This window comes from Scyliorhinus canicula, chromosome 8, assembly GCF_902713615.1.
Source record: "Scyliorhinus canicula chromosome 8, sScyCan1.1, whole genome shotgun sequence".
NCBI lineage: Eukaryota > Metazoa > Chordata > Chondrichthyes > Carcharhiniformes > Scyliorhinidae > Scyliorhinus > Scyliorhinus canicula.
In genome coordinates this window covers 154,786,263-154,812,673 of record NC_052153.1, presented here as the reverse complement: position 1 = coordinate 154,812,673, position 26,411 = coordinate 154,786,263, and the positions used below count along the sequence as shown (strand labels likewise).

The window sequence follows — 26,411 nt, the reverse complement described above, 5'->3', positions numbered from 1 at the left end:
AACTGTGTACGTGGGTTTGTGGGATGTGGCGGGTGTTATTTCTTTCCCTTTTGTTGTTTGGGTGTTCTTTTGTTTTTTCTTTTGTTTGTAGTTGCGTTTGAAGATGGGTGGGTGTTGTTCTTGGGTTGTTACCGCGGTTGTTTTGTTAATATAGTTGTGATGTTTATATTTTGTAAAAATTTCAATAAAAATTATTTTTTTTAAAAAAAATTTTGCAGGTGAAGTGTTCTGCTACCAAATTTGACAACTATTTCCTGGTTTACACCTAGCTAGCTAATGGAATATTGTTTACATTTAAAGGACAACTGGGGTGTAGATGATTTATATGGGGAATCGTGTTTAGTCCTGGCTAAACAGTTCATGGGACATCTTATGGGAGGAGACAGAAGAAGCCTTATGCTTTGGATGCAGATAATGTAATTAAGGGGAGGAGCCAGGTCTGTCTGAAAAAGTTAGTTCTTCCTAGGATTTTAATCTGAGCAGAGCTGCTTCAGCTTTGGTCTTGAAAGGTTCTCTTTTGAAACGTCCTGCACAGAGAAAAGCGAGTAAAAACCTGGTTGTTAACTGTATTCATCAGTGGTATTTGAATATATTGATTTGCTTAATTGGAATACAATGACAGGTTCAGGACGTAGTTTCTTCTTTTACTTAAGAACTGTTGTACGAGGGTGGCAAGGTGGGGCAGTGATTGGTACTGCTGCCTCACAGCTCTGAGGACTCCTCATGTCTGGGTGGAGTTTGCACATTCTCCCTGTGTTTGCATGGGTCTCACCCCCACAACCCAAAGATGTGCAGGGTAGGTGAATTGGCCATGTTAAATTAACCCTTAATTGTAAAAAAAAAGAAATGAAAAATGAAATGAAAATCGCTTATTGTCACGAGTAGGCTTCAATGAAGTTACTGTGAAAAGCCCCTAGTCGCCACATTCCGGCGCCTGTCCGGGGAGGCTGGTACGGGAATCGAACCGTGCTGCTGGCCTGCTTGGTCTGCTTTAAAAGCCAGCGATTTAGCCCAGTGAGCTAAAGCAGTCCCTGGGTATTCTAAATTTATTTTTAAAAAAGAACAGTTGTAACTGTTAACTGCAAAGTTATTTCTTTGTTGTTAATTCTGTGTTTAAATTAAAATTTGTTTTAACATAAAAGATGCGCACACACACACACACACACACACACACACAACACAAAATGAGTTTATTCTGCATTCTCCTGGTTTTAATTTAAATTACTTTAAAACTGTCAATTCAAAAAAAGATTTCTCCTTTGTCTTTTTTTTCTCCCTTAATTAAATCTTTATTTTTCTTTCGATTTCTCTAACTGAATCATTAGAGGAACAAGTCAACAAATTAAATACTGGCAAAAATGAGAACCTCTTGGGAAATGAACAAATATGAAGACTCCCTGCTATTTTTTCCTTGCCTCTTACCTGGTGCTGCTTCTTCTTTAGCTGTTGCTCTGTAATATGTGCTTTCTGCTGTAACATTTTCTCAATTCGCTGGTTCACTTGTTGTTCTTTCTTTCGTTCATTTTCATAAAATCTTGATCCCTAGAATTGTTTTTAAATTACAAGGATCAATGTACGGAGACATTAGGCACTTTAAGCTAAGTACAACCAATGCACTTTCACTGACTCATTCCTTCTTCAGACAATAACTACCTGCAATTTACTCACTTCAATGAGCAATTAATGCTAAATTATGTAAACTGAAATGCTCATTCTTGCATGAAAACACCCACTGATGTTTTCAAAGAATGTGCACTTATTTCAAAAATAATAATTAATGAAGGCTATAAACAGCTACAAAGTTCAAGAAAATTAGAAGATCAAGTTAAATAGCAAAAAGTGAGATAACTCTTTAGGACTGCTAAGCACTATAGAGCAGCAGAGCGCTTTAGGGGTTCATGTAGAGGAACCACGAAATGCACATGAACAGGTAAGAAAAGTAATTAAAAGGCTAGTAAAATGTTATCTCAAGCAGGGATCGTCAGTATCCATAGAAATTCTACAGTGCAGGAGGCCATTCGGCCCATCGAGACTGCACCAACTCTTCGAAAGAACACCCTTCCCAAGCCCACTCACTATCCCCGCAACCCCATCACCCCACCTAACTTGCAAATCTTTGGACACAAAGGTGCAATTTGTCATGGCCAATTCACCTAACCTACACGTTGTTGGGACTGTGGGAGGAAACTGGAGCACTGGGCGGAAACCCATACAGAGACAGGGAGAAAGTGCAAAGTCTACTCAGGCAGTCACCCAAGGCCAAAATTGAACCTGGGTCCCTGGCACTGCGAGATAGCAGTGCTAACCACTGCATCGGTGTGGCACCGAATGAAATACAAACAGTAGAATTAATGTTCCAGTTGTATAAGGCATATGAAATACTATGTTCAGCTCTGGGCACCTCAACTCAAGAAGGACATAACAGCCTTGCAGGAGATACAACACAGATTCACTAGAAGCTATATGGATGAAATTATGAAGCCAGAGGCTGAAGCTTGTATTCTCGTGAATATAGGCGATTAAGAGTCACCCAGTTGAGATGTTTAAGATGACTAAAGGATTTGATACGGTAGAGGACAACTATTTTCTCTGGCGGGTGAATCCAGAACAAGGGGGATTAAAACCAGAGCAGAGCCACTGAGGGATGATGTCAGAAAGCACTTGATCATGCAAAGTGTGGTGGAAATCTAGAACCATCTCTTTCAAAAGGCACAAAGAAATCAGAAGAACCTCTTTATCCAAAGAGTAGCATGAACAAAAAAATTAACATCATATTCACAGTCATTTGAAGTTAATTGCACTGATGCATTTAAGGGGAAACTAGACATACAGACGAGGGAGAAGGGAAGAGATGGCTATGATGGTAGTTTGAGCTGAGAAAATCCTGGGAGGTGGCTTCAGTGGAGCATAAATACCAACCTGGACTTGGTGGGCCGATTAATCCTGTTATAATCTGATGTAATCCTATTTAAAAAAAGATTGGCCTTAACGCCAGGAGATCCCATTGCACTTTGTCCGATAGTGCCTTGGAATTTTTACATCCACCCGAGATGGCAAATGGAACCGCAGTTTAAATTTTCATCCAAAAGATATGAGAAGTAACAATTTCATTTGTATCCAAACATTGCACTTCAAAAGTTGCTACAGTTATGAGGTGCGTCACTAGTTTTGGCAACAATATGCTGATTTGATTTCAGATAGTTCACTTGAAAGGATGGGGCATTTACCAAGTCACAACATTTTTCATGAGTCTACTATATCACATTGAATTTACAGCAGAGAAACAAACCACTCAGCCCAATTCGTCTATACTGGTCTTTATGCTCCACATGAAACTCTCACTTGACTTTATTTAACCATATCCAGTGGCGGACTGGCCAGGGTGTCAGCTTGCCCGATGGCAAGTGGGCCCCTGATGAAGTGGGGCCCCTATATCAAATAAAAATGCAATAAAAAAACAAACACAGACAACTGTTTTAATAATAAAAAGAAATAAGAAAAAAAGAGAACAGGGCACAAATAAGCAGTGCATGAAAAGGAACGAAGCAGGGGAGGTAGTGGAAGGATGTGGAATAGTGGGGCCCGGGTCGGGCATAATTAAGGAAATTCCATGTTTTCAGCAAGAGTGTATGAATTTAAAGATAAAGTTACAATTTGTGATTTGAGATGGTCGGCAACTTCAAAGGATATCAAGCAGTAGTCTTGGTTCAGCCGGTACATCGGTCCGGGGCCCGGAGAGCCAAGAAGGGGCCTGTGAATCTCTGTAGGGCCCTTAAAAATTATTATTAATTAGATAAATAAATCTCCAACTTCTTTCCTGAGATTTGTATTCTAACTTAATAAAATATAATTGTTTTTAAAAAGAGCAATACCAAATAAAAATGCAATAAAGAAGCAAACAAATAATCACTCAGTGTATGAAGGAATGAAGCAGTGTTAAACGGATGTGAAAAGGAGTGGGGGGGGGCTGGTTCACCCGGGTCAGACATAGTTGGAAATCCACGTTTTCAGCAAGAGTGTGTGAATTTAAAGATAAAGTTACAGTTCATGAATTGAGATGGTCGGCAACTTGAAAGGATATCAAGCAGTACATAGGGTCGTGAGATCACCGAAAAGGAGAAGCGGTACCTTTGACCGTGAATCATGAGGTCAAAGATATTGAAGTGATAAGCCATGATCGGTAAACTCGAAGGGTTGCGACTTGTAACACTACACTGGTATCAAACTGGACATGTTAACTTTGGTCGTGCGACCATTCTTAATGTCTTACTATAGTCGGACCAAACTTCTAAGTTTCAACAGTTGTCTCAGTTGCTTGCTGGTGTGAACACTGGACAGTGGATTGTCTTCTCTTCTGAAGCTGCATAGGCCACAGTAGTATTGACTAATGAACATAGCCTATTGAAGTGTAAATAAGTTATTTTATATTTTTTATCATGTAGGTGTTTATCTGGCGTTCCTTCAAGTTATTCTTGCAATCATCAATATTCATTTTTCCCAATGTGGGCTATTTTTAATTAAGTTTTTATTTCAGGAATATTACCCCTACCAGCATGGAAAAGAAAAAGCATAAATCTGGGTCACTAAAACGCAAAGAACAAAAAGAAGCAGAAAGGAAGGAATCAGCCAAGCAATGCAGGCCTATTACAGAGTTTATAATACCACAAGCACAATCCACATCAATATCCAGTTCTGCAACAAATAAATAATCAAGAAGAAACAATGCTCATGGTGATGATGCAATGACATGCGAGTTACAAGAACAGAGAAGAGCTACTTTGAATGTAGAGACAAATACAAGTGCATCCATTACTAATCAACCCAGGCCCAATATTTCTTCCGGCTTCCTTGTTCCGGTATCTGTACTGCCTGTAGTTGCAACATCTGAACACATAGCTTCAACTAGTGACAGGGAATCAGATATTCCTTCAAGCATAAATTTACATCCTGTAAATGAACCTACGCAAGAAAATGAAAGATCAATTACTAGAATCTTCCAGTATCCATCACGAGCAAAGCTAAAACAGTTTTTTGCTGAACATCCACTTCAGCCACTTGATGATCTGCCATTTGATGCTTGTTTGTATGAGAGAAAAATTATGAATGACTCAGTCCCAAGAAAATGGCTAACATATAACAAAGAAAATAGATGCTTATATTGTTCATACTGCTTAGCCTTTGAGTTTCCCAACACTTGTAATCCACCACCCTTTGTACGTGACTTTAGTGACTACAGGCGTATTAGCCAGAGCTTGACTTTACATGAATCGACAACAACACATGTCAGAAATCCTCAGCAATATATCAGTGTGGCTAATGATGGCACCTTAGATAAATTTTTTGTAGCATCACTAATTAAAAGTAAAGAAGTATTGAAGCAGAGAAGTATTGTCATGAGGATTATAGACATCATAAAGATGTTAGGCAAGCAAGCACTTCCTTTTCGAGGAATTAATCGGCCTACACTCTAGATAATGAGGTTCTGAATCATGGCAATTTTTTAGCTACAGTGCAGTTGATGGCAAAATATGACCCCATTATGGCAGCTCACGTTTCTGCAGTGCAAAACAAGTCTAAACAAAGAATCAAATGATTAGAGCAACAAGGAAAGGTTCAAAGTAAAGGCCGTGGTGGACTTGTTACATACCTGAGTAAAACAACTATAAACATGTTAATCAAAATTATGAAGAATATGATACAAGAAAGAATTAGTCATAAAGTTTCTCAAGCAAAATATTATTCTATTCAGGTTGATTCAACACAAGATAATTCATCCATCGATCAGTTTAGCATTATTATTCGGTATGTGCTTAAAGGTATTATCTGTGAGCGACTACTTTCAGCTGTGCCAAGTAATCATGGTACAGGACAGGGACTTTTTGATCTATTGATTGAAACATTACAGCATCTTAAAATTGACCCCCAAAAATGTTTATCTGATAGCACAGATGGCTCTGCAAGCTACCATGGCCAGTATAATGGTTTACAAAGTAAAATTGCTGATGTGGCTGATCAACATGTTCATATATGGTGCTATGCCCATGTCTTGAATTTGGTGATAACTGAAACAACAAAATGTTGTGTGCCTGCAGTTTCTTTTTTCAATTTTGATCCAGAATATAACAACTTTTGTGAAAGCATCATACAAGAGAATGGCTGTATGGACAGAAGTTGTTGGAAAACATCTAGGACAAGAAAAAATGAAACGATTAAAGCTAATTGGTGAGACCAGATGGTCAGGAAAATCCAATGCAGCAACAACTATATTTGGACGTTTTGATGACGCCACTGCCAGTACTTTCGTAAATCTATTGACATGCTTATCAATGATACAAGATTCAGAAAAGTTTGATGCAAAAACAAAACATGAAGCAAATGTTTTACTTCAAAGTCTTCTAAAGTTTGAAACCATATTGACATCATTTACTTACTTGTATATATTTGAAACTACAACCCCGTTATCAAGTTCTCTACAGACAAGTGGTTTAGATATGTTTACTGCATGGAGTTTGGTAGATTCAGCTACAACAAAGTTGAAGGAACAGACAAGAACATTTGATAACGTTCACAGCAAGGCTTTGGAATTTGTAAATAAATGTAATGACAGGATTTCACAGATGAATATGGATGAAAATCAAACATTGGAAATTGATGCGTTGGAAACAGCATTGCCAGTTAAGAGGCAGAGGAAGAAGAAAAGAATGGCAGATGAGCTTATTGATTGATGAAAGAAATTCCTCAGATTCTCTAGCTAATTTTCGAGTAAATGTGTTTAACCTAATAATGGATCGCATTGTCCAGTCACTAGAATCACGCTTTGTACAACTCAAACAGTTGTATAAAGATTTGTCCTGCTTGGACCCAGCAAAGTTTAAAACTATTGCAGAGAAGGGCCTTGAAGATGAAGCATTGGAAGGTATTATTAAGCTGTTTCCACAAATCAGCAAAGATCAAGTAATATTGGAATTGTTTTCTTTTGCTTCAAACTTTGGTGTATTAAAGCTATTGCTTAATGATGGGGGCAGCACGGTGGCCTAGTGGTTAGCACAACCGCCTCACGGCGCTGAGGTCCCAGGTTCGATCCCGGCTCTGGGTCACTGTCCGTGTGGAGTTTGCACATTCTCCCCGTGTCTGCGTGGGTTTCGCCCCCACAACCCAAAAAAAAAAATGTGCATAGTAGGTGGATTGGCCACGCTAAATTGCCCCTTAATTGGAAAAAATAATTGGGTAATCTAAATTTATTAAAAAAAAAAAAAAAAAAAAATGATGGTGAGAATATGGATTCCAGTTGCAACAATTGTAAAATTTGCAGCACTTGCCCATCATGTGTACTAAAAATTCTGGCATCCAACAGACTTCATGACAAGGCATATGATAACCTTTATGAACTTTATAAAGTCATCTGCACACTATCAGTTACTCAAGTCCAATGTGAGAGGACATTTTCAAAGCTAAAGATCATAAAGACAAGATTAAGAAATTCGCTGTCTGAGGAGAATTTGGAATCATACATGTTGCTATCCATTGAAAAGGAATTGTTAGATGAATTGGATGCAGAAGCAATTATTGGCAGATTCGCACAATCATCTAGCGAACACAAACGATTGCTCTTAATATAGTGGGCTGCATGCAATGCTCTATTGTGCTTTTGAACTATCTGTTAATGTGTAAATTGTGCAGTAAACTATTTAAAAATATCAACCAATTACTTAAAATTTAAAAAATAAATAAAAAATTTAATTATACCATTCTGTATTTACATTTGGTATCTACTGCCAGTAATATGTACAGTACATGTACACTGTAATTACTAAGAAATACACATTTTTTCCACAAAAATTTTAATTGTACCCTTTTTTCCATATGTATTTTTTGAAAATTTTATTTATTCGTTATGAAAATTAAATGATAGCATTGTAGTTGTGGGTGTGCCCCCTTTGTCTCCTGGCAACCAATATTTTTAGACCCAGTCCGCCATTGACCATATCAGCAACACATCCATTTCTTTCCGCATCCAATACTTATCTAGCTTGTTCTAAAATGCACCTATGCCATTCACCTCAATGTGGTGACAAGATTCTTTGACAGAAAAAAAAACTTCACAATTTTAGAATATTGGAACCACTTTTTAAAAAATTCAATGGAATGACCTAATTTTGTTTCAACTGATTGCTTTTCCGCATGATCGTTTTTCTGATCGATGTGTATTTCAGGGAATCTGCATGTTTAAATTACTTTCACTGAGTCAATGAGAAAACATGATATTTGACTTCTGTTTTTATCCAGATTTAGTTTCCAACGCACAGTATATAAAACTTTTAAATTATATAAATTTCAGCCTTGGCTTCGTGGCAGCAGTCTCAATTCTGAGTCAGAAAGTTGTGAATTCAAATTCCAATCCTGGCACTTGAGTAAATTAATAGGTTTGTAATTTATATAATTGCTGCATATGGAACCATGCTGTGTGCAAATGGACAGCCTCTCCTTTCTCCAATGGTAACTATACTTCAAAAGTACTTGACGGAATGTAAAGCACTTGGGATCATCGCAAAATTGTAAACTGCAAGTTCTTTCACATCTTACAGATATGACCCAAGTCTGACTCAAAAGCTATGGTCCATCTGGCCTTCATTTTCTTTTGTTATGCTGCTTGAGGGTGCTGTGCCATGATACCGTACCATAAACTATTACTCTACCACTTACAATTCCACTGGAAATGCTTTAATATTACTGCCAAAAAGATAGTTATTATTTAACTAACTTGGTCTTTTAGATGCCAACACATATTGTCCTACTGGACAGAAATTGCTGCTTTCAACTGACCTGCAGTTGAAGTGAAAAGGATAAATATGCAAACAGCAGAGTGATAATTCTAACAGAAACAAGAGGTTCTCCAACAGTGTTTTTGTGAGCCTAAAGTGTTAGAATTGTTCAAAGATAAAGCACTTGGTTAAACCTCTGATCCAAACAGAAAATTTTGAAAACAGATAAAAATCAAAGCTGCCAGTATTTTCTTCTCTTGCAACTCTTTATCTGAGCAATAGCTCAATACCTATTTCTTTTTAAAATATTCAATATTCTGCACTCACCTGAACATTAAAAAATTCCAATCTTAGGGGAAGGTGACCACCATGGAAGTGAAACAGAGGTCACTGCCAAATCTCTCCTGCCAATGACATTGGCAGGGACCAGATTACCTGACTGAGCTGTGACTAACAAAATACTATCTGATACAGAAAAGGGGAGTGAATGGTGGGGAAAGAGAGTCTGCAAGGACAGATTTGAGGACATAAAATTGTTGATAATCATCAAAATAGGATCACCTGAGGGTTGCAGCAAAAAAAGTCTGAAAGTAGAGATAAACGTGGATAAATAAAATGTACAGTTGTCAACTGACAAAGTACAGCACAGGAACAGGCCCTTCGGCCCTCCAAGCCCCTGCCCACCATGCTACCCGTCTAAACTAAAACCTTCTACACTTCCTGGGTCCGTATCCCTCTATTCCCATCCTATTCATGTATTTGTCAAGATGCCACTTAAATATCACTATCGTCCCTGCTTCCACCACCTCCTCCATCAACGAGTTCCAGGCACCCACTATCCTGTGTAAAAAACTTGCCTCGTGCCTCTCGTCTAAACCTTGCCCCTTGGATCTTGTTACAGTGGAAGGATGCGAGGCCCCCAAGCGTGGAGACCTGGATCGATGACATGGCGGGTTTTATTAAGCTAGAGAAGGTCAAATTTGCCCTGAGAGGATCGGTACAAGGGTTCTTTAGGCGGTGGCAACTTTTCCTCGACTTTCTGGCTCAACGATAGGGTACTGGGTCAGCAGCAGCAGCAGCAACGGGGGGGGGGGGGGGGGGGGGGGGGGGGCGTTGACTATGTTTGCTTATTTAATTTGAATTTATTTTTAAGTTCTCTTGTTGTCTACTGGGTTTGGGGGGGGGTGGGTACGCATGATACATGCGTTGATACGGTCTTGGGGGTGTTACAGTTATTATGGTGTTTTATTGTTTGTTGTTATACTTTCTGTAAAAAATTCCAATAAAAATTATTTTTTTTTAAAACCTTGCCCCTCGCACCTTAAACCTATGCCCCCTCGTAATTGATCCCTCTACCCTGGGGAAACGCCTCTGACTATCCACTCTGTCGATGCCCTTCATAATTTTGTAGACCTCTATCAGGTCGCCCCTCAACCTCCTTCATTCCAGTGAGAACAAACTGAGTTTATTCAACCGCTCCTCATAGCTAACGCCCTCTATACCAGGCATCCTGGTAAATCTCTTCTGCACCCTCTCTAAAGCCTCCACATACTTCTGGTAGTGTGGTGACTAGAATTGAACACTGTACTACAAGTGTGGCCTAACTGAGGCTCTATACAGCTGCAACATGACTTGCCAATTCTTATACTCAATGCCCCGGCCAATGAAGGCAAGCATGCCGTATGCTTCTCCACCTGTGTTGCCCCTTTCAGTGACCTGTGGACCTGTACACCTAGATCTCTCTGACTTTCAATACTCTTGAGGGTTCTATCATTCAGTGTATATCCCCAACCTGCATTAGACCTTCCAAAATGCATTATCTCACATTTGTCCAGATTAAACTCTATCTGCCATCTCTCCGCCCAAGTCTCCAAACGATCTAAATCCTGCTGTATCCTCTGACAGTCCTCATCGCTATCCGCAATTCCACCAACCTATGTGTCGTCTGCAAACTTACTAATCAGGGCAGTTACATTTTCCTCCAAATCATTTATATGCACTACGAACAGCACAAGTCCCAACACTGATCCCTGCGGAACACCACTAATTACAGCCCTCCAATTAGAAAAGCACCCTTCCATTGCTACTCTCTGCCTTCTATGACCTAGCCAGTTCTGTATCCACCTTGCCAGCTCACCCCTGATCCTGTGTGACTATACTTTTTGCACCAGTCTGCCATGAGGGACCTTGTCAAAGGCCTTACTGAAGTCCACATAGACAACATCCACTGCCCTACCTGCATCAATCATCTTTGTGACCTCCTCGAAAAATTCTATCAAGTTAGTGAGACACGACCTCCCCTTCGCAAAACCATGGTGCCTCTCACTAATACGTCCATTTGCTTCCAAATGGGAGTAGATCCTGTCTTGAAGAATTCTCTCCAGTAATTTCCCTACCACTGACGTAACGCTCACCGATCTGTAGTTCCCTGGATTATCCTTGCTACCCTTCTTAAACAAAGGAACAACATTGGCTATTCTCCAGTCCTCTGGGACATCACCTGAAGACAGTGAGGATCCAAAGATTTCTGTCAAGGCCTCAGCAATTTCCTCTCTGGCCTCCTTCAGTATTCTGGGGTAGATCCCATCAGGCCCTGGGGACTTACCTACCTTAATATTTTTCAAGACGCCCATCACCTCGTCTTTTTGGATCTCAAAGTGACCCAGGCTATCTACATACCCTTCTCCAGACTCAACATCCAACACTCATGCATTTCAACAACTGAAACCTGTAATTCTATACACTAACCTTCTGTTGGGTCAATTGAAATGCTTTAATTGATCTACTTAACCATACCATTGAATACCTGCTCACTGACGCTCAGTTTGGGTTTTGCCAGGATCACTCAGCTCCTGATCTCATTACAGCCTTGGTTCAAAAATGAACAAAAAAAAAATGAATTCCAGGTGAGGTGAGAGTGACTGCCTTTGACATCAAAGCAGTATTTGATGCTACAGCCTCTTCAGCTGCTTCATCAATGACCTTCCTTTCACCATAAGGCCAGAAGTGGAGATATTCAGTGATGATTGCACAATGTTCAACTCCATTCACAACTCCTCAGATACTGAATCAGTCCATGTCCAAATTCAGCAAGACGGGGACAATATCCAAGTTCAGGTGGACAAGCGGCAAGTAACATTCGCACCACACGAGTGTCATGCAATGGTAATCTCTAACAAGAGCCACAAGACAAGAATGTGACCGGCTACTGGCCTGTACGAGTGCAGCTCCAATAACACTCAAGAAGCTCCACACCATCCAGAACAAAGCCCCACTTAATTGGTACCCCATGTACAAACATTTACTTCCTCCACCATCAAAGCAAAGTGGCAGCCATGTGTGCCACCTACAAGATGCACTGCAGGAACTCACCAAGGCTCCTTAGACAGCACCTTCCAAACCAATGCCCACTGCCATCAAGAAGGAAAAGGGCAGCGGATACATGGGAAAACCACTCTCCAAGTTCCCCTCCAAAGTACTCATAATCTTGACTTGGAAATATATCACCATTCCTTCACTGCTGCTGGGTTAAAATCCTGGAACGTCCTCCCTAACAGCACTGTTGTTGTACCTATACCACATGGACTGCAGCATTTCAGATTTTTATTGATTTTAAATTTCACCTCCTGCCACGGTGGGATTCAAACCTGGGTCCCTAGAGGATTACCGTGGGCCTCTGAATTACAATTCCAGTGACAATACTACTATGCCACCATATTTTCTTGCAATAGGTAGATTGGTAAGTACGATGTCAAGTAGGTTTTTTTTCCCTCTTGCTGATTCCCTCACTTGCTATTGCAGGTCCAGTCTGGAAGATATGTCATTCAGGACTCAGCAGCTTGGTCAGTGGAGGTGTTGCCCAGCCACGTGGTGACGGGCGTTGATATCTCCCACCCAGAGTATGTTCTGTGCCATTACAACTTCAGTGCTTCTTCTAAGTGGTGTTCTACTGTGGAAAGGCTGTAGATTGCAATCAGCAGACAGTTTCGCCGCTCGGATGTCATGAGCTTTCATGGGGTCTGGATGTCAACTCACTCCCAACTGAGTGCCACATGTCAGTGGAGTATGACGTGCCCAGCAATGGTGATGGATAGGTCTTGGATATTGTCCCAGTCATTCAGTGAGTATAATTACATCAGGCTGTTGCTGGACTGAGAATGGGACGCATGCCAAAGTAACAAAAGGGAAAATAAAACGGAAAGGTACAAATAGAGAATTAAAAAAGACTTTGGAAGCAAGACAGACAACGGCCAGACACTTGACAACAGATTTCACAATTTTTTTTGTACCAGATATGACCCACCCGGGTGCATTGAAGGGCTCCAAAATACATTTACCACAATCAACTGGGCTGAACTATTAATGATGTGGCGATGCCGGCGTTGGACTGGGGTGAGCACAGTAAGAAGCCTTACAAAATCAAATCAATAGTTACATATTTCACAAAAGTATGATTTAAATCTACTCATTTATTGATGTATTTTAAATACATTTGTTAACATTTTTACTTTGAGTTTGAGTGGAATGTTTTACCCAGAGCAGTGACTTTGTAAATCTGTGATGTGGAGATGCCGGCGTGGGCTGGGGTGAGCACGGTAAGAAGTCTTACAACACCAGTGCTCCGAAAGCTAGTGTTTGAAACAAACCTGTTGGACTTTAACCTGGAACTATTAATGGGTAAACCTACAGACAGGGAGGAAGTATTCAGAGAATCTACAGTGCAGAAGGAGGCCATTCAGCCCATTGAGTCTGCATCGGCCTTTGGAAAGAACACCCTACTACGTTACTTATTGAAAGTAATATCAGTACTGGACTAAACTAGTACATACTATTAATAGGCAAAGGGACACCACTTGCCTAGTTAAGCAACCAGTCAACAAATTAGACAAGACGCAGCATCAAACTAAACCAAAATATTTACACAAATGCAGGGAAAGTGGTAATTCAGCAGAGTAAGGGAGCCATATAAAAACCCAAAGGAACACAAAAATATAATAACAGGTGTACAACAGGAATATGGAAAAAAAACTTGCAAAAAACATCAAAGTAAATATTTTGATAAACAAGAGAATGGTAAACGGGAATGTGATCCCATGTAAGGTAATTCAGTGCTTAAAGCAATGGAGGGCAGAGAGAACTGGGGGTGCAGGTAATTGATACTTGACACGGGATAAGATACAGGCAGAAGAGGTTTGGTTAAGTTGGGGCATGTGCGTGAAGGGCTTGGGAGTTCAGCTGGGAGGATAATAGAAAAGTGAAAACTGGAGCTGTCAAAGGGTTTTAGTGGTAATCAGGATATATTAGTGGTGTTGTCCTGCAAGCTTTTGATGAAGAAAATACAAACTTTTGGCAACAGATTGAATGTAGAAGACATCAATGATGGATAGGATATAAAATTTGGTGGTTTTATTATGGTGCACTCATGAAATTTTGTTTAGCATTTTGAACTGACTGCAGTTTTATATCAGTTAGAGATGGAAATCCATTCCAGTCATCTGTCATCGTCTTTCCAACTAAGTCTCTTCTCTATTTTATTGACCTTAATCACTCAAGTTAGAGTCAACAAAAAAAGCAATTTATCAGACATGTTTGTGGTAATTCTCCAAACATGGTTTATCGCATGCATCAGAAAAAGCATTAAAATGTCACGCTTACTTTGTTTTGTAAGAACTTATCCAAGACAACATTTTATTTACTTATTTTCTTAAAAATCTAGAATCTCAAGTTTATTCGCACTTAACCATCCCTCTGTCAGTTGTAACTAACCTTAGAAGCTTCCATAATTATTTTGTTAATTTTTTCTTTGTCCAACCCTTCCATTCCAGCTTTGTTATCGTTGAGAGCCATTCTGGAAAGGATCCCACCATCACTGGGAGCAGAGCTATCGGCAGTTTCTTTTGCCGTGTCTTCCATGTTGATTTTTCTTATTAATTTAACTTTACCTTTATCTTCTCTAATCATGCATTCCAGTCCTAAATAATTGAAAACACAAAAATAAGTGTGGAAGATTTCAGGAACAGAAGCAAGCAATCATTTTTTAAAAACAGCACTAACAAAGTGTATTTCTTGTTGCAATGCAATTATAAAATAAATACTATGTTTCTGCTATTTTTTTCTAGGCCAGACATTGACTGATGGAATTATTTTCTCAGTGATGTTCAAGCCCACAGGCCAGATTTGGCCTGCTAACCTCCCTTCTTGGAGATTGTATGCAGAGTTAACATCTGCACCTTCTTAGGGCGACATGGTGGTCCAGTGGTTAAGACTGCTGCCTCACGACGCTGAGGTCCCAGGTTCGATCCCAGCCCTGGGTCACTGTCCGTGTGGAGTTTGGACATTCTCCCCATGTCTGCATGGTACTCACCCTCTCAACCCAAAAGATGTGCAGGGTAGGTGGATTGGCCATGTTACATTGCCTCTTAAATAGAAAAAAAATAATTGGATACTCTAAAAAAAATTTAAAAAGAGATTTAACTCTTCTACCAACATCAAATTCCCCACAATCAAAATGCTGGGGGTTACCATCAACAAGAACCTTAGCTGAACCAGCAACAAAAACACCTGTGGCGACAAGGATAGCTCAGCGGCTCGATATTCTGTGGTGAGTACCTTACCATTTAACTCCACAAATGATGGGGCAGCACGGTGGCCTAGTGGTTAGCACAACCGCCTCACGGCGCTGAGGTCCCAGGTTCAATCCCGGCTCTGGGTCACTGTCCGTGTGGAGTTTGCACATTCTCCCCGTGCCTGCGTGGGTTTCGCCCCCACAACCCAAAAACGTGCAAGCTAGGTGGATTGGCCACTCTAAATTGCCCCTTAATTGGAAAAATGATTGGGTACACTAAATTTTTAAAAAAATAAAAAAAATTTAAAAAAAACTCCACAAATGCCCCTGCACTACCTACAAGTCAAAAGTCAAGAGTGAGTTGAAATATTCTCACTTGCCTGGATGAGAGTTAACATCGGCACCTGTGGCTCCAAACACAGTGAAGCTTGACACAATTCAGAACAAAGGAGCCTGCTTGACAAGTACCCCAACACCACAGAATCATTAAGACTCCACAGCACAGCGCAGAGGGAGGTCACTAGGTCCACTGAGTCTGCATCACTCTCAGACAGAGCACCCCACCTAGACCCACTCTCCCCACCCTCATCCCTGCAAAACCACAACCTAACCTGCACAACCTAACCTGCACAACCTAACCGGCACAACCTAACCGGCACAACCTAACCGGCACAACCTAACCGGCACAACCTAACCGGCACAACCTAACCGGCACAACCTAACCGGCACAACCTAACCGGCACAACCTAACCGGCACAACCTAACCTGCACAACCTAACCTGCACAACCTAACCTGCACACTTAGGGGCAATTTAGCTTGGCCAATCCACCTAACCTGCACATCTTTGGAAGGAAACTGGAGCATCCCAGAGGAAACTCACGTAGACATGGGGAGAAAGTGCAAATTCCATTCAGTCAGTCAAGATTGGAATTGAATCCCGGTCCCCGGCACGGTGAGGCAACGGTGCTAACCACTGTGCCACCATGCCGCCCCAATTATTAAACATCTTTTTTTTTTAAATACATTTAGAGTGTCCAATTATTTTTTTTCCAAGTAAGGGGCAATTTAGCATGGCCAATCCACCCACCCAGCATATCTTTGGGTTGTGGGGGTGAAACCCATGCAGACACGGGGAGAATGTGCAAACTCCACATGGACAGTGTATCAGTCACTGATATCAGGGCCGGGATCGAACCTGGGACCTCAGTGCCATGAGGCAGCACTGCGCTGCCATTCTTAAACATCTTAACCATCCATGCATTGTGGCTGTAGAGTATCTCATGCATTAGATACACTGCAACAACTCAGCAAGCCTTTTTCGACAGAACACACCAAACTCGGGATTCCTGATATCTAAAAGGATAAGAGCAGGAGCATGGGGGTACATCGCAACCTTCAAGCCTTACACCATCCTTACTTGGGAAATATACTGTCATTCCTTCCTCATGACTGGGTAAAAATTCTGCAATCCTCATCCAACAGCATTGCGGGGTGTACCTACACCACAGGGATCACAGTTAAGGGAGGTGGCTCACCACTACCTTTCAAGGGTAATTTGGGATGAGTAATAATTGCTGCCCTTGCCAGCAACACCTCTTAACAAATAAATCCATGTAAAATAACAATCAAAACCATTGGAAAGCAAAGATCCTGGCAAAATCTTCCAGAGGAATATGGCTTGGAAATAATACAGTGATATTGCTGCCAGGGTATCAGCCTGGCTGGCTGCCCCAAACATGAACGATATTGGAAAAAAGCACGGAGTCAACTATGGAGCTTTCCTCAAATAGTACACACTTACATCCATTCAACCTGGAATGTATCCAACCAGCCTGGTGAATTGAAGACAGCCACAGATTAAGAGTAATCTACAACAAAGCAGTAAAGGCATGGATTACCTCTCATACTTCTATTTAACCTATTTGTACAACAGAACTGGAAGAAAGTGACTGATACACGCACAATGCAGGGACTAATCGATCAATGTCGATGTTAATAACACAAAGGACAGATCCTATATTTGTGACACTGCACAGTCTTCGAGCAGTTGTCGAGAGTGAAGGGAGGAGGAATGGACGATGGGGATAACTCAAATGGTCCTCCCTTCGTTGTACATGGGGGAGGGGGGGGGGGTGCGGTAGCTCTTACATTTGTGCAAGAGAGCTTCTTTTTTTCTTCAGGGTCCCTGAATATTGGTGTAATGATATGCAGCTCACTCATCAGTATTGATACATTTTCCGTTATGCTTCATTCCAAAGATTGGGCATCCTTAACAAGACCATCCACCTACTTTGAAGCAAGTAACATTTAACGTAGTTTAGGAATGGCAATTATCGCATTGAATCACTGTTTCTTAATGGGCTGCTGTGGAACATTTATTACCTGAAGGGAAACCTGTCAAGCTGCCATGCTCTGAGAGTACACAGAAACAGAATATCACTGAAGCTTTTTATTTTCTCTTGATCTTCTTCCCAGTGGCTCTGTCCCACCCCGCCCCCCCCCCCCCCCCCCCCCCCCCATTTGAGCCCAGGCCAATTTTCCTCCTTCCCAGAAACTAAATGCCGCAAACTGGGATCAGATCTGTGAATTCCTTCATCCGCTTAGATCTTAATCACACCGTGTGGCTCATTGTCCACTGGCTAACAAAGGAGGATTCAGTGGGATGGGGAGGACGGGGGGACACATAATTTAATCAAAGCCATTATTCTTCAACCTATTAAAACTATTCTGTCCAACTGGCATGATTTAAAATCTGAGAAAAGGGAATGCAGCTTATGGTGGAAGGCATGTTTGTAAGATATCCTGAGTGTGTCAATACAGATTGTATTTAATTTGCATAAAGCAGGGGTGTTTGGAATTGTCTATTTTCATAAACCATATCGATGAACATATAGCCTCATGGCCATATGGAGTTTAAATCTCCATCTCACTTAATTTGGATACATCTTGTATCATTGATACTTCCATATCTTGCCGCTACAATGTGGAATTTTGTCATTAATTATACACCCCTTTGAAAATCTCCAGATTCCGAATTCAAACTGAACAAACCAGAAAGTAAGTGAAGTGCAAACAGAATCAGGATTTCTGGAATTGAGCGCCGGATCATCACTAAGTGGAAGTCATAATTTGGACATCTTAATCACCCTGGGAGACACAATTCAGCGATCCACTGCCAAAAGTTCATGACTGCACTTTCCCGATTGGCAAACTTGTGACTTTTGTCAGATCCACAGGAAAGACAGCAAGCAGATGCTCAGTACTGCCTCAAAGAAAAATAACGTTTTTTTTTAAACATCACAACTGCTTTTAGATATTTCACAACGACCTGGAGCAGCTTATCTACCCTTTGAAAAGGGAATGGCTGGAGACACAGGCATAAGCTGGAAAAGCACAGTTCCTTTTAATGCAGCTGGCTAACTCAAAAACTGAGAACTCACATCCTTGTATGACCTAATTAATGTGCCCAGACTTCCTTCAGAAGGAAGAATTTGAGTCATCTCAGATAACTCCTACCTTGGGAAAGTAGGCAGCAAAATCAAAGACCCCCTCCCTCCCTATTCCGTCGGGTAGGAGATAGTGTGTGTATTCTAACAGATTCAAAAATAACTTCTTCCCCACTGTTACTAGAGACCTGAATGACCCTCTTATCGACTGAACTAATCTCTCCACGTATCTTCTCTACAGAGTAGCACTACACTCCATATGCTTCACCTGATGTTGATGTCTACGTATTTACATTGTGTATCTAACCTATGTCCTATGTTTTTCATGTATGTAACGATTTGTCTGAACTATACACAGAACAATACTCTTTGCTGTACCTCGGTACATGTGACACTAAATGCAAATCTAAAATCTTTTGTGGTGAGACAAATTGCAAGGATGCATGTTTGTATACACCAGTGGCTTTCCACAAGTTTTACTGTCTCCTTATCCGGACTAGAAGTGTCATTAGCAGAATTCTGGGCTTAAAATGTCTGCAACAGTAGATTCAAAAATTGTTGCGGCCTTGGGCCACAGCTCCCTTCATTCATGAGAATACAAACATATGGTAAAATGAAGGAACAAAGCCAGAGAACAGATACATTCTGAATTATAATGAAGCAAATCATATCACAATATACAATATTTGAATGAAATTGTCCTCTCGGCAGAGTCTGATTTTTGGGGAAAGGATCTACACTAATATGCTCTTGGTTGGTTTCCTGCCCAGTTTAGGGTGATACAGTTCACGGTGCAATATATTATATTGTATGAAATATTTTTGTACAGATAGAGGCTTCTGTACAGTGTCAGTTGTTGAATTATTGCTCCTCCCTTACCCCTCATTCTATCCTTCAATTTAGTTTCCTGCATCAAATAGTTTGTGAGAATCATCCGTCCTGTGGGCTTATCAACACTATATATTGATATATTTTAGTGATGAAAGAAACTCCCTTGGCCAGCACCACAGCTATAAAGCCATCAATAATCCCACATATTTCTGAATTGCCCAACGAGGATGACAGCAACTCACATTCCAAAGAGAGATTAGAATACACTGGCCCTAATCTTTCTGAAGTGGGGCACCTCACAGCATCAGACCTTTTTCCCTCACGATTCAGCTTCAAAACCTTTGCCCCATAAGTTGCTGAATGGGTTAAAAGTCATCCAGGCTGTTGTGAAATACAGGACCAACAGATTATCTCTCTAACTACCAAGATATAAGTAATGAGAAAGAGACAGGGAGCAGTAAACAGGGTGAATTAGTCAAATCAGGTACAATAATGGGGGGGAGATTGGCTGAAGAGAAAGAAAAGAGAACAAAGGAAAAAATATGAACTCTCTCACTATTTACTACCTGGAGAAAAGGGCAGGAAAGTGGACGTGAGGAATGTTGGATCAGCCATGATCCTATTGAATGGCAGAGCAGACTCAAGGAGCCAAATGGCCTACTCTTGTTCCGACTTCTTATGGTCTTATGAACTGTTCTCTTTTTAGACCAGTGAAGTTGCATTGCCTTTTTCGACCAGTGAAGTTGCAATGCCTTAACATAATTTAACCATTTAATAATAATAATCTTTATTGTCACAAATAGGCTTACATTAACACTGCTCCGAGTCACCACAATCCGTCACTTGTTCGGGTACACTGAGGGAGAATTCAGAATGTCCAAACTACCTAACAGCACATCTTTCAGGGCTTGTGGGAGGAAATCGGAGAAACCCACGCAGACATGGGGAGAACATGCAGACTCCGCAAAGTGACCCAGGCCGGAAATTGAACATGGGACCCTGGCACTGTGAAGCAACTGTGCTAACCACTGTGCTACCATGCAGCCCATAACTAGACCATGGCTGATTGTCTATCTCAATGCCGTCTTCCTGCACTATCCCCATATTCCTTGTCATTGGTACCTAGAAACCTATTGACCTTCACTTTGGACATATACAATAAAGTACTTAAAACATCGGATTTCAACCCTAACTTTACGAAATTAGCTAAACTGGCTATTAATCTGCACATGCAGCAAGTTCAGGAAACCTGGGGCGGTTGAGAGCAAGCCATTGTTTTCATTCTTTTTTTTTAAATTTTCAATAATTTTTACAATAAATTTAGAGTACCCAATTCTTTTTTTCCCCAATTAAGGAGCAATTTAGCACGGCCAATCCACCTAACCTGCACATCATTGGGTTGTGAAGGTGAAACCCACGCAGACATAGCCAAATGTGCAAACTTCACACAGACAGTGACCCGAGGCCGGGATCAAACCCTGGTCCTCAGCGCGACAGGCAGCAGTGCTAACCGCTGCATCACCATGCCGCCTGAAGCCATTGTTTTCATGAGTATCACAAATTGTCTAGCAACTTGTGTCGACTTGCACTTCACAACATGCTGACACAATTTATACATTTTGTATATTACACATTTACACCCACATACATGTTAAATTCATCTTCTTTGGCAAAGTGAACAACACTTTAAAGTACGGCATTCACTAAATGTTATGGAAGGTAATATATAAATATAGTTTTTTCTTCAGACAAGGTTGGACTCCACAGGACTGTTGCATTTAAAAATGTAACAACACTACAAAACAAATCATGGGATCAGGTCAATAAGCAAAATCGGATATGTCTCAATACCATTACAGGATGAGTCAGGTCTGATTAACCTGAAATGAGAGTGACTCACTTTCTGCTCGAGACATGTATGACAAAGCCTCCCCTTCCACCTCAATGTATTCTGAAAGGATTTGACGTGCAGCTGGTGAGGGACTGAAAACTAAAGTCTGCTGCAGAACCAGCAATTCTGCGACAGGGGATTAAAATAAATGTTATTCCATTCTCTCAGGAGTTACAAAGCCAATGCTTCAAACCCCTAATCCATTCTTTGCTAGCTAAAAAGACCAGTTCAAATTCGAACAGCATGGTCCCCACAAAGCAGGCATACTGGACCCAAACTGACATGAACAGACATCACAGCTGATCGGGGTCTCGATCCTCTGCCTGATCAGAGCCACAATCGGCTACAGGGCATTTCCTGTAAATGACACCATTTCTAATTGTGTCTTCCAGCCGAATACCAGCTGGGAAATGTCCTCTTGTCATGTGTACAGCATTCTCGGCAGGGCGAGGCTGCACAAACCACCCGAACATCACACATTTTTAAGAGCCCATGGGCGAAACACAGTCTGTTGTTTTTTTTATTTAGAAAACGTTACCCGGGCTCTCAACATTCGCAATCAAACAGCTTCACCCCTCCGCCAGCTTCGGTGCGTACGTCATTTCCTGACAACCGAGGCACCACTTCCTGGCAACGTACGTCAGCGGGGACACAGCGCACGGGAAGTACTGATGACGTACAGTGAAAATCTGTCTCCTGCCCCCTCCCCCACCTTGCACAACAGCCCATCAGAATTGGCTGTTCCCCTCGACTTGCTATATTTAAGTCTGATGTACAAAGATTCATAGATTCAGATTATATAACCTTACATTTGCATAATCTGCACTTTTGAATTCTTCCACCAAGTGATTTATTTCTTGTCAAGTTTTTTCGCCCTATTACACATTCTACATTAATAATTTGGAATGTGGCCATGTAAAAAATTGCCACATTTTAACTATGCCCCTCCTCCTCTTCCCCAACCCACCAACTTGAAGTGTTGCAATGCCATGACCGGCAGGAGGGTATAATTAAAGTATGACAAGGCCATGTGGAGTACCGTGTCACAATTATAAATGCGGAGATAGGAATTTATCTTTTTTTAAATAAATTTAGTGTACCCAATAAATTTTTTCCAATTAAGGGGCAATTTAGCATGGCCAAACCACCAAGCCTGCACATCTTTGGGTTGTGGGGGCAAAATCCATGCAAACACATGGAGAATGTGCAAACTCCACATGGACAGTGACCCAGAGCTGGGATCGGACCTTAGACCTCGGCGCCGTGAGGCTGCAGGGCTAACCCACTGCGCCACCGTGCTGCCCAGGAGATAGGAACTTTTAATAGTGGACATGTGAAAGCCGGGACAAATGTGTAACTTTAAAAAGAATACAAAATGCCCTGAGTCCAATTTGCTGCCACCCTCTAATCTCACTTCACCTGAAGACCTAATTAGCCTTGGCTCCCTGTGAGCAATGCCACAGGATATCAACTAGCATATTCGAGGAAAAAGGTTTTAAAAATCGTAACAAGCTGATTTGTTCATTGGAACCACATGACAAAGAATATATTGTTGCTTCCACGGTTATCACAGGTCCTGCCCCCAAGTTGTAAACCCATCTTTTTTTTCTAGCTCTGTAATGGACAGTCGCCCTCATATTCAATCCCAAACAGCACGTCATTGTTCCTGACATCCCAACTTGTTTACACAAAGCAGTGGCCACTAATACCCAGCTTCTCAGATTTCCCACTTGGAACAATTTTTGTGCTCACCTGGGTTCTACTCAATGTGTTCAATCAGGTTCCCTTTTCTTTTTTCTTAACTTGCAAACTTGCGAAGTCTTGCTCTTTATAATTGGGTGTAGCTGTTTGCTTACAAATTCAGAAGGCTGAGGAGTGGTCCAGGTATGCGCAATTACAATTATATGTGCTGGATCAGCAGTGGGATACGAGGATGGAGAATAGATTAATAAAGAAACCATGATAGACTTTTAAGGGGATATTTCAAAATAAGTATATTCCTACTACAAAGAGAAATTCTAAAGTGTGGGCCCACCATCCGTGGTTTAAGGAAATTATCAAACTTAAGGAAAATGCATATAACTGCGCAAAGATGAGTGGTATGTCAGATGATTGGTCAGGATATAAACAATGGCAGAGAGAATGACTGAAAGGTTCTTCAGAAAGAAGAAATTAGAGTATGAGAGGAAGCTAGCTAGAAACCTAAAAACAGATAGGAGGAGTTTCTACAGATACCTAAAAAGGAGGAAAGCAAGTAAAGTGAGTGTTAGTCCTCTAGCAAGTGACAATGGGGAGCTAATAATAGATAACAAGGAAATGGCAGATTAAATTAACAAACATTTTGCTTCTGTCTTCACTATACAGGTTACAAAATCATTCCAGTAATAGCTGTAAATCAGGAGGTTAAAGGGACAGCGGAACTTGGTAAAATTACAATCACTATGGGAACAGAGGGATACGGACCAAAGATTTTAGTTTAGACGCGCAACATGGTCGGCACAGGCTTGGAGGGCCGAAGGGCCTGTTCCTGTGCTGTACTTTTCTTTGTTCTTTGTACTAGGGATGCAGTATTGAGCAAACAGATGGAGCTGTGAACTGACAAGTCTCCAGTACCTGAAGGACCTCATCCTAGTGCCTTAAAAAGACTGGCTGGTGAAGTAATAGATACTATTGGTGTTAATTTTCCAAAATTTTCTGTTTCTGGAAAGGTTCCATCAGATTGGAAAGTAGCAAATATGACCCCTCTATTCAAGAAGGAAGGGAGGCCAAAAATAGGAAACTATTGGCCGGTTAGTTTGACATATGTCATGGGGAAGGTGCTCGAATTGATCATAGTGGATCGGATCTCGAACAACGAGGGTCAGAATACGGGAGGGAGGTAGAGAACCTAGTGGAGTGGTGTAACGACAACAACCTCCCCCTCAATGTCGGCAAAACTAAAGATCTGGTCATTGACTTCAGGAAGCAAAGTATCATACACACCCCTGTCAGGGGTTTATATCTGGGCACTTAGAAAAACTAAAGGAAATCGTGAAGAGTCAGCACGGTTTTGTGAAAGGGAAATTATAATCCCAGCCAAGCTCATATCAAAGCTCAAAAACCTGGAACTTGGCTCCTCATTCTGCAACTGGATCCTTGACTTTCTGACTCACAGACCCACAATCAGTAACAATAAACAACACCTCCTCCACGATAGTCCTCAAAACCGGGACCCCGCAAGGTTGCGTACTTAGCCCCCTACTATATTCCCTATGCACACATGACCGCGTGGCAAAATTTGGTTCCAACTCCATCTACATGTTTGCTGACAACACGACCATAGTGGGTCGGATCTCAAAAAACGACGAGTCAGAAGACAGGACGGACATAGAGAACCTAGTGGAGTGGTGTAACAACGACAATCGATCCCTCAATGCCAGCAAAATTAAAGAGCTGGTCATTGACTTCAGGAAGCAAAGTACTGTACACACCCCTGTCTGCATCAATGGAGCTGAGGTGGAGATGGTTGACAGCTTCAAATTCCTAGGGGTGCACATCACCAAAAATCTGTCACCATCACCCACGTTGATGCTACCACCAAGAAAGCACAACAGCGCCCATACTCCCTCAGGAAACTAAGGAAATTCGGCATGTCCACACTGATTCTGACCAACGTTTACAGATGCACCATAGAAAGCATCCTTATAGATAGTTTATAGAACATACTGAGCAGAAGGAGGCCATTCGGCCCATCATGTCTGCACCGATTTAAGACCTCACTCCCACCCTATCCCCACGACCCCATAACCCCGCCTAACCTTTTTGGTCACTAAGGGCAATTTATCATGGCCAATCCACCTAAACTGCACGTCTTTGGACTGTGAGAGGAAACCAGAGCACCTGGAGGAAACCCACGCAGACATAGGGAGAATGTGCAGACTCCGCACAGACAGTGACCCAGCGGGGAATCGAACCTGGGACCCTGGCGCTGTGAAGCCACAGTGCTATCCACTTGAGCTACCGTGCTGCCCTATCTGGCTGCATCACAGCCTGGTATGGCAACTGCTCGGCCAAAGACCGCAAGAAACTTCAGAGAGTCATAAGAACTGCCCAGTCCATCACACGAACCCGCCTGCCATCCATCGACTCTATCTACACCTCCTGTTGCCTTGGGAAAGTGGGCAGAATTCAAAAACAGCTTCTTCCCCGCTGTTACCAGACTCCTAAATGATCCTCTTATGGACTGACCTGATTAATACTACACTCCTGTATGCTTCACCCGATGCCGGTGTCTATGTATTTACATTGGGTATCTGTGTTTCCCTATTATGTATTTTCTTTTCTTTTCATGTACTAAATGATCTGTTTGTGCTGCCCGCAGAAAAATACTTTTCACTGTACGTTAGTACACGTGACAATAAACAAATCCTTCCATGTTTAACCAATTTATTGGAGCTCTTTGATGATGTAATATGTGCTGTAGATAAAGTGTATCCTGCTGATATAATGTACTTGAATTTCCAGAAGGCATTTGATAAGGTGCCACACCAAAGCTTACTGCAGAAGATAAAAGCTTGTGGTGCAGGGGTAATGTGTTACCATGGATAAAAGATTGGCTAGCTGACAAAAAAAGAAGTGTATGCAAAATGGGTCTTTTTCAGGTTGGCAGGATATGACATGTGGAGTCTTGCTGGGGTCTGTGCTGTGGGTTCAATTTTTACAATTTATATAAATATATATAATATAATTTATATAAGATCAGGAGAGCTAAATTTGCAGATAACACAAAAATAGGTAGTGAAGTATGGCATAAAGAGGATGTAAGGAGGTTGCAGATGGATGTGGATAGGTTGAATGAGTGGGCAGAAATATGGAAGGTCGAGTCCAATGTGACAAAGTGTGAAGTTGTTCACTTTGTCAAGAAAAATAAAAAAAC

General features: G+C 41.4%; 1 protein-coding gene across 7 annotated transcripts in view; it reads right to left on the bottom strand.

Moving 5' to 3' along the window:
• The window catches only part of polk (polymerase (DNA directed) kappa), a 157,808-nt gene extending 135,621 nt beyond the window's left edge, over window positions 1-22,187 (bottom strand). For 2 of the 7 annotated variants that reach the window (XM_038805501.1, XM_038805508.1), the window contains exons 1-3: window positions 21,506-21,941; window positions 14,529-14,734; window positions 1,423-1,542 (exon numbers count right to left, since the gene is read on the bottom strand). In XM_038805501.1, coding sequence (XP_038661429.1) covers window positions 1,423-1,542; window positions 14,529-14,734; window positions 21,506-21,521 — 342 coding nt within the window. In that variant the 5' untranslated portion in view covers window positions 21,522-21,941. Of the gene's footprint in view, window positions 1-1,422; window positions 1,543-14,528; window positions 14,735-17,129; window positions 17,197-21,505; window positions 21,942-22,034 lie in introns of those variants that run through there. The other 5 variants (XM_038805505.1, XM_038805504.1, XM_038805503.1 and 2 more) reach the window with 5 other exon arrangements.
• Window positions 22,188-26,411: the final 4,224 nt, after the last annotated feature.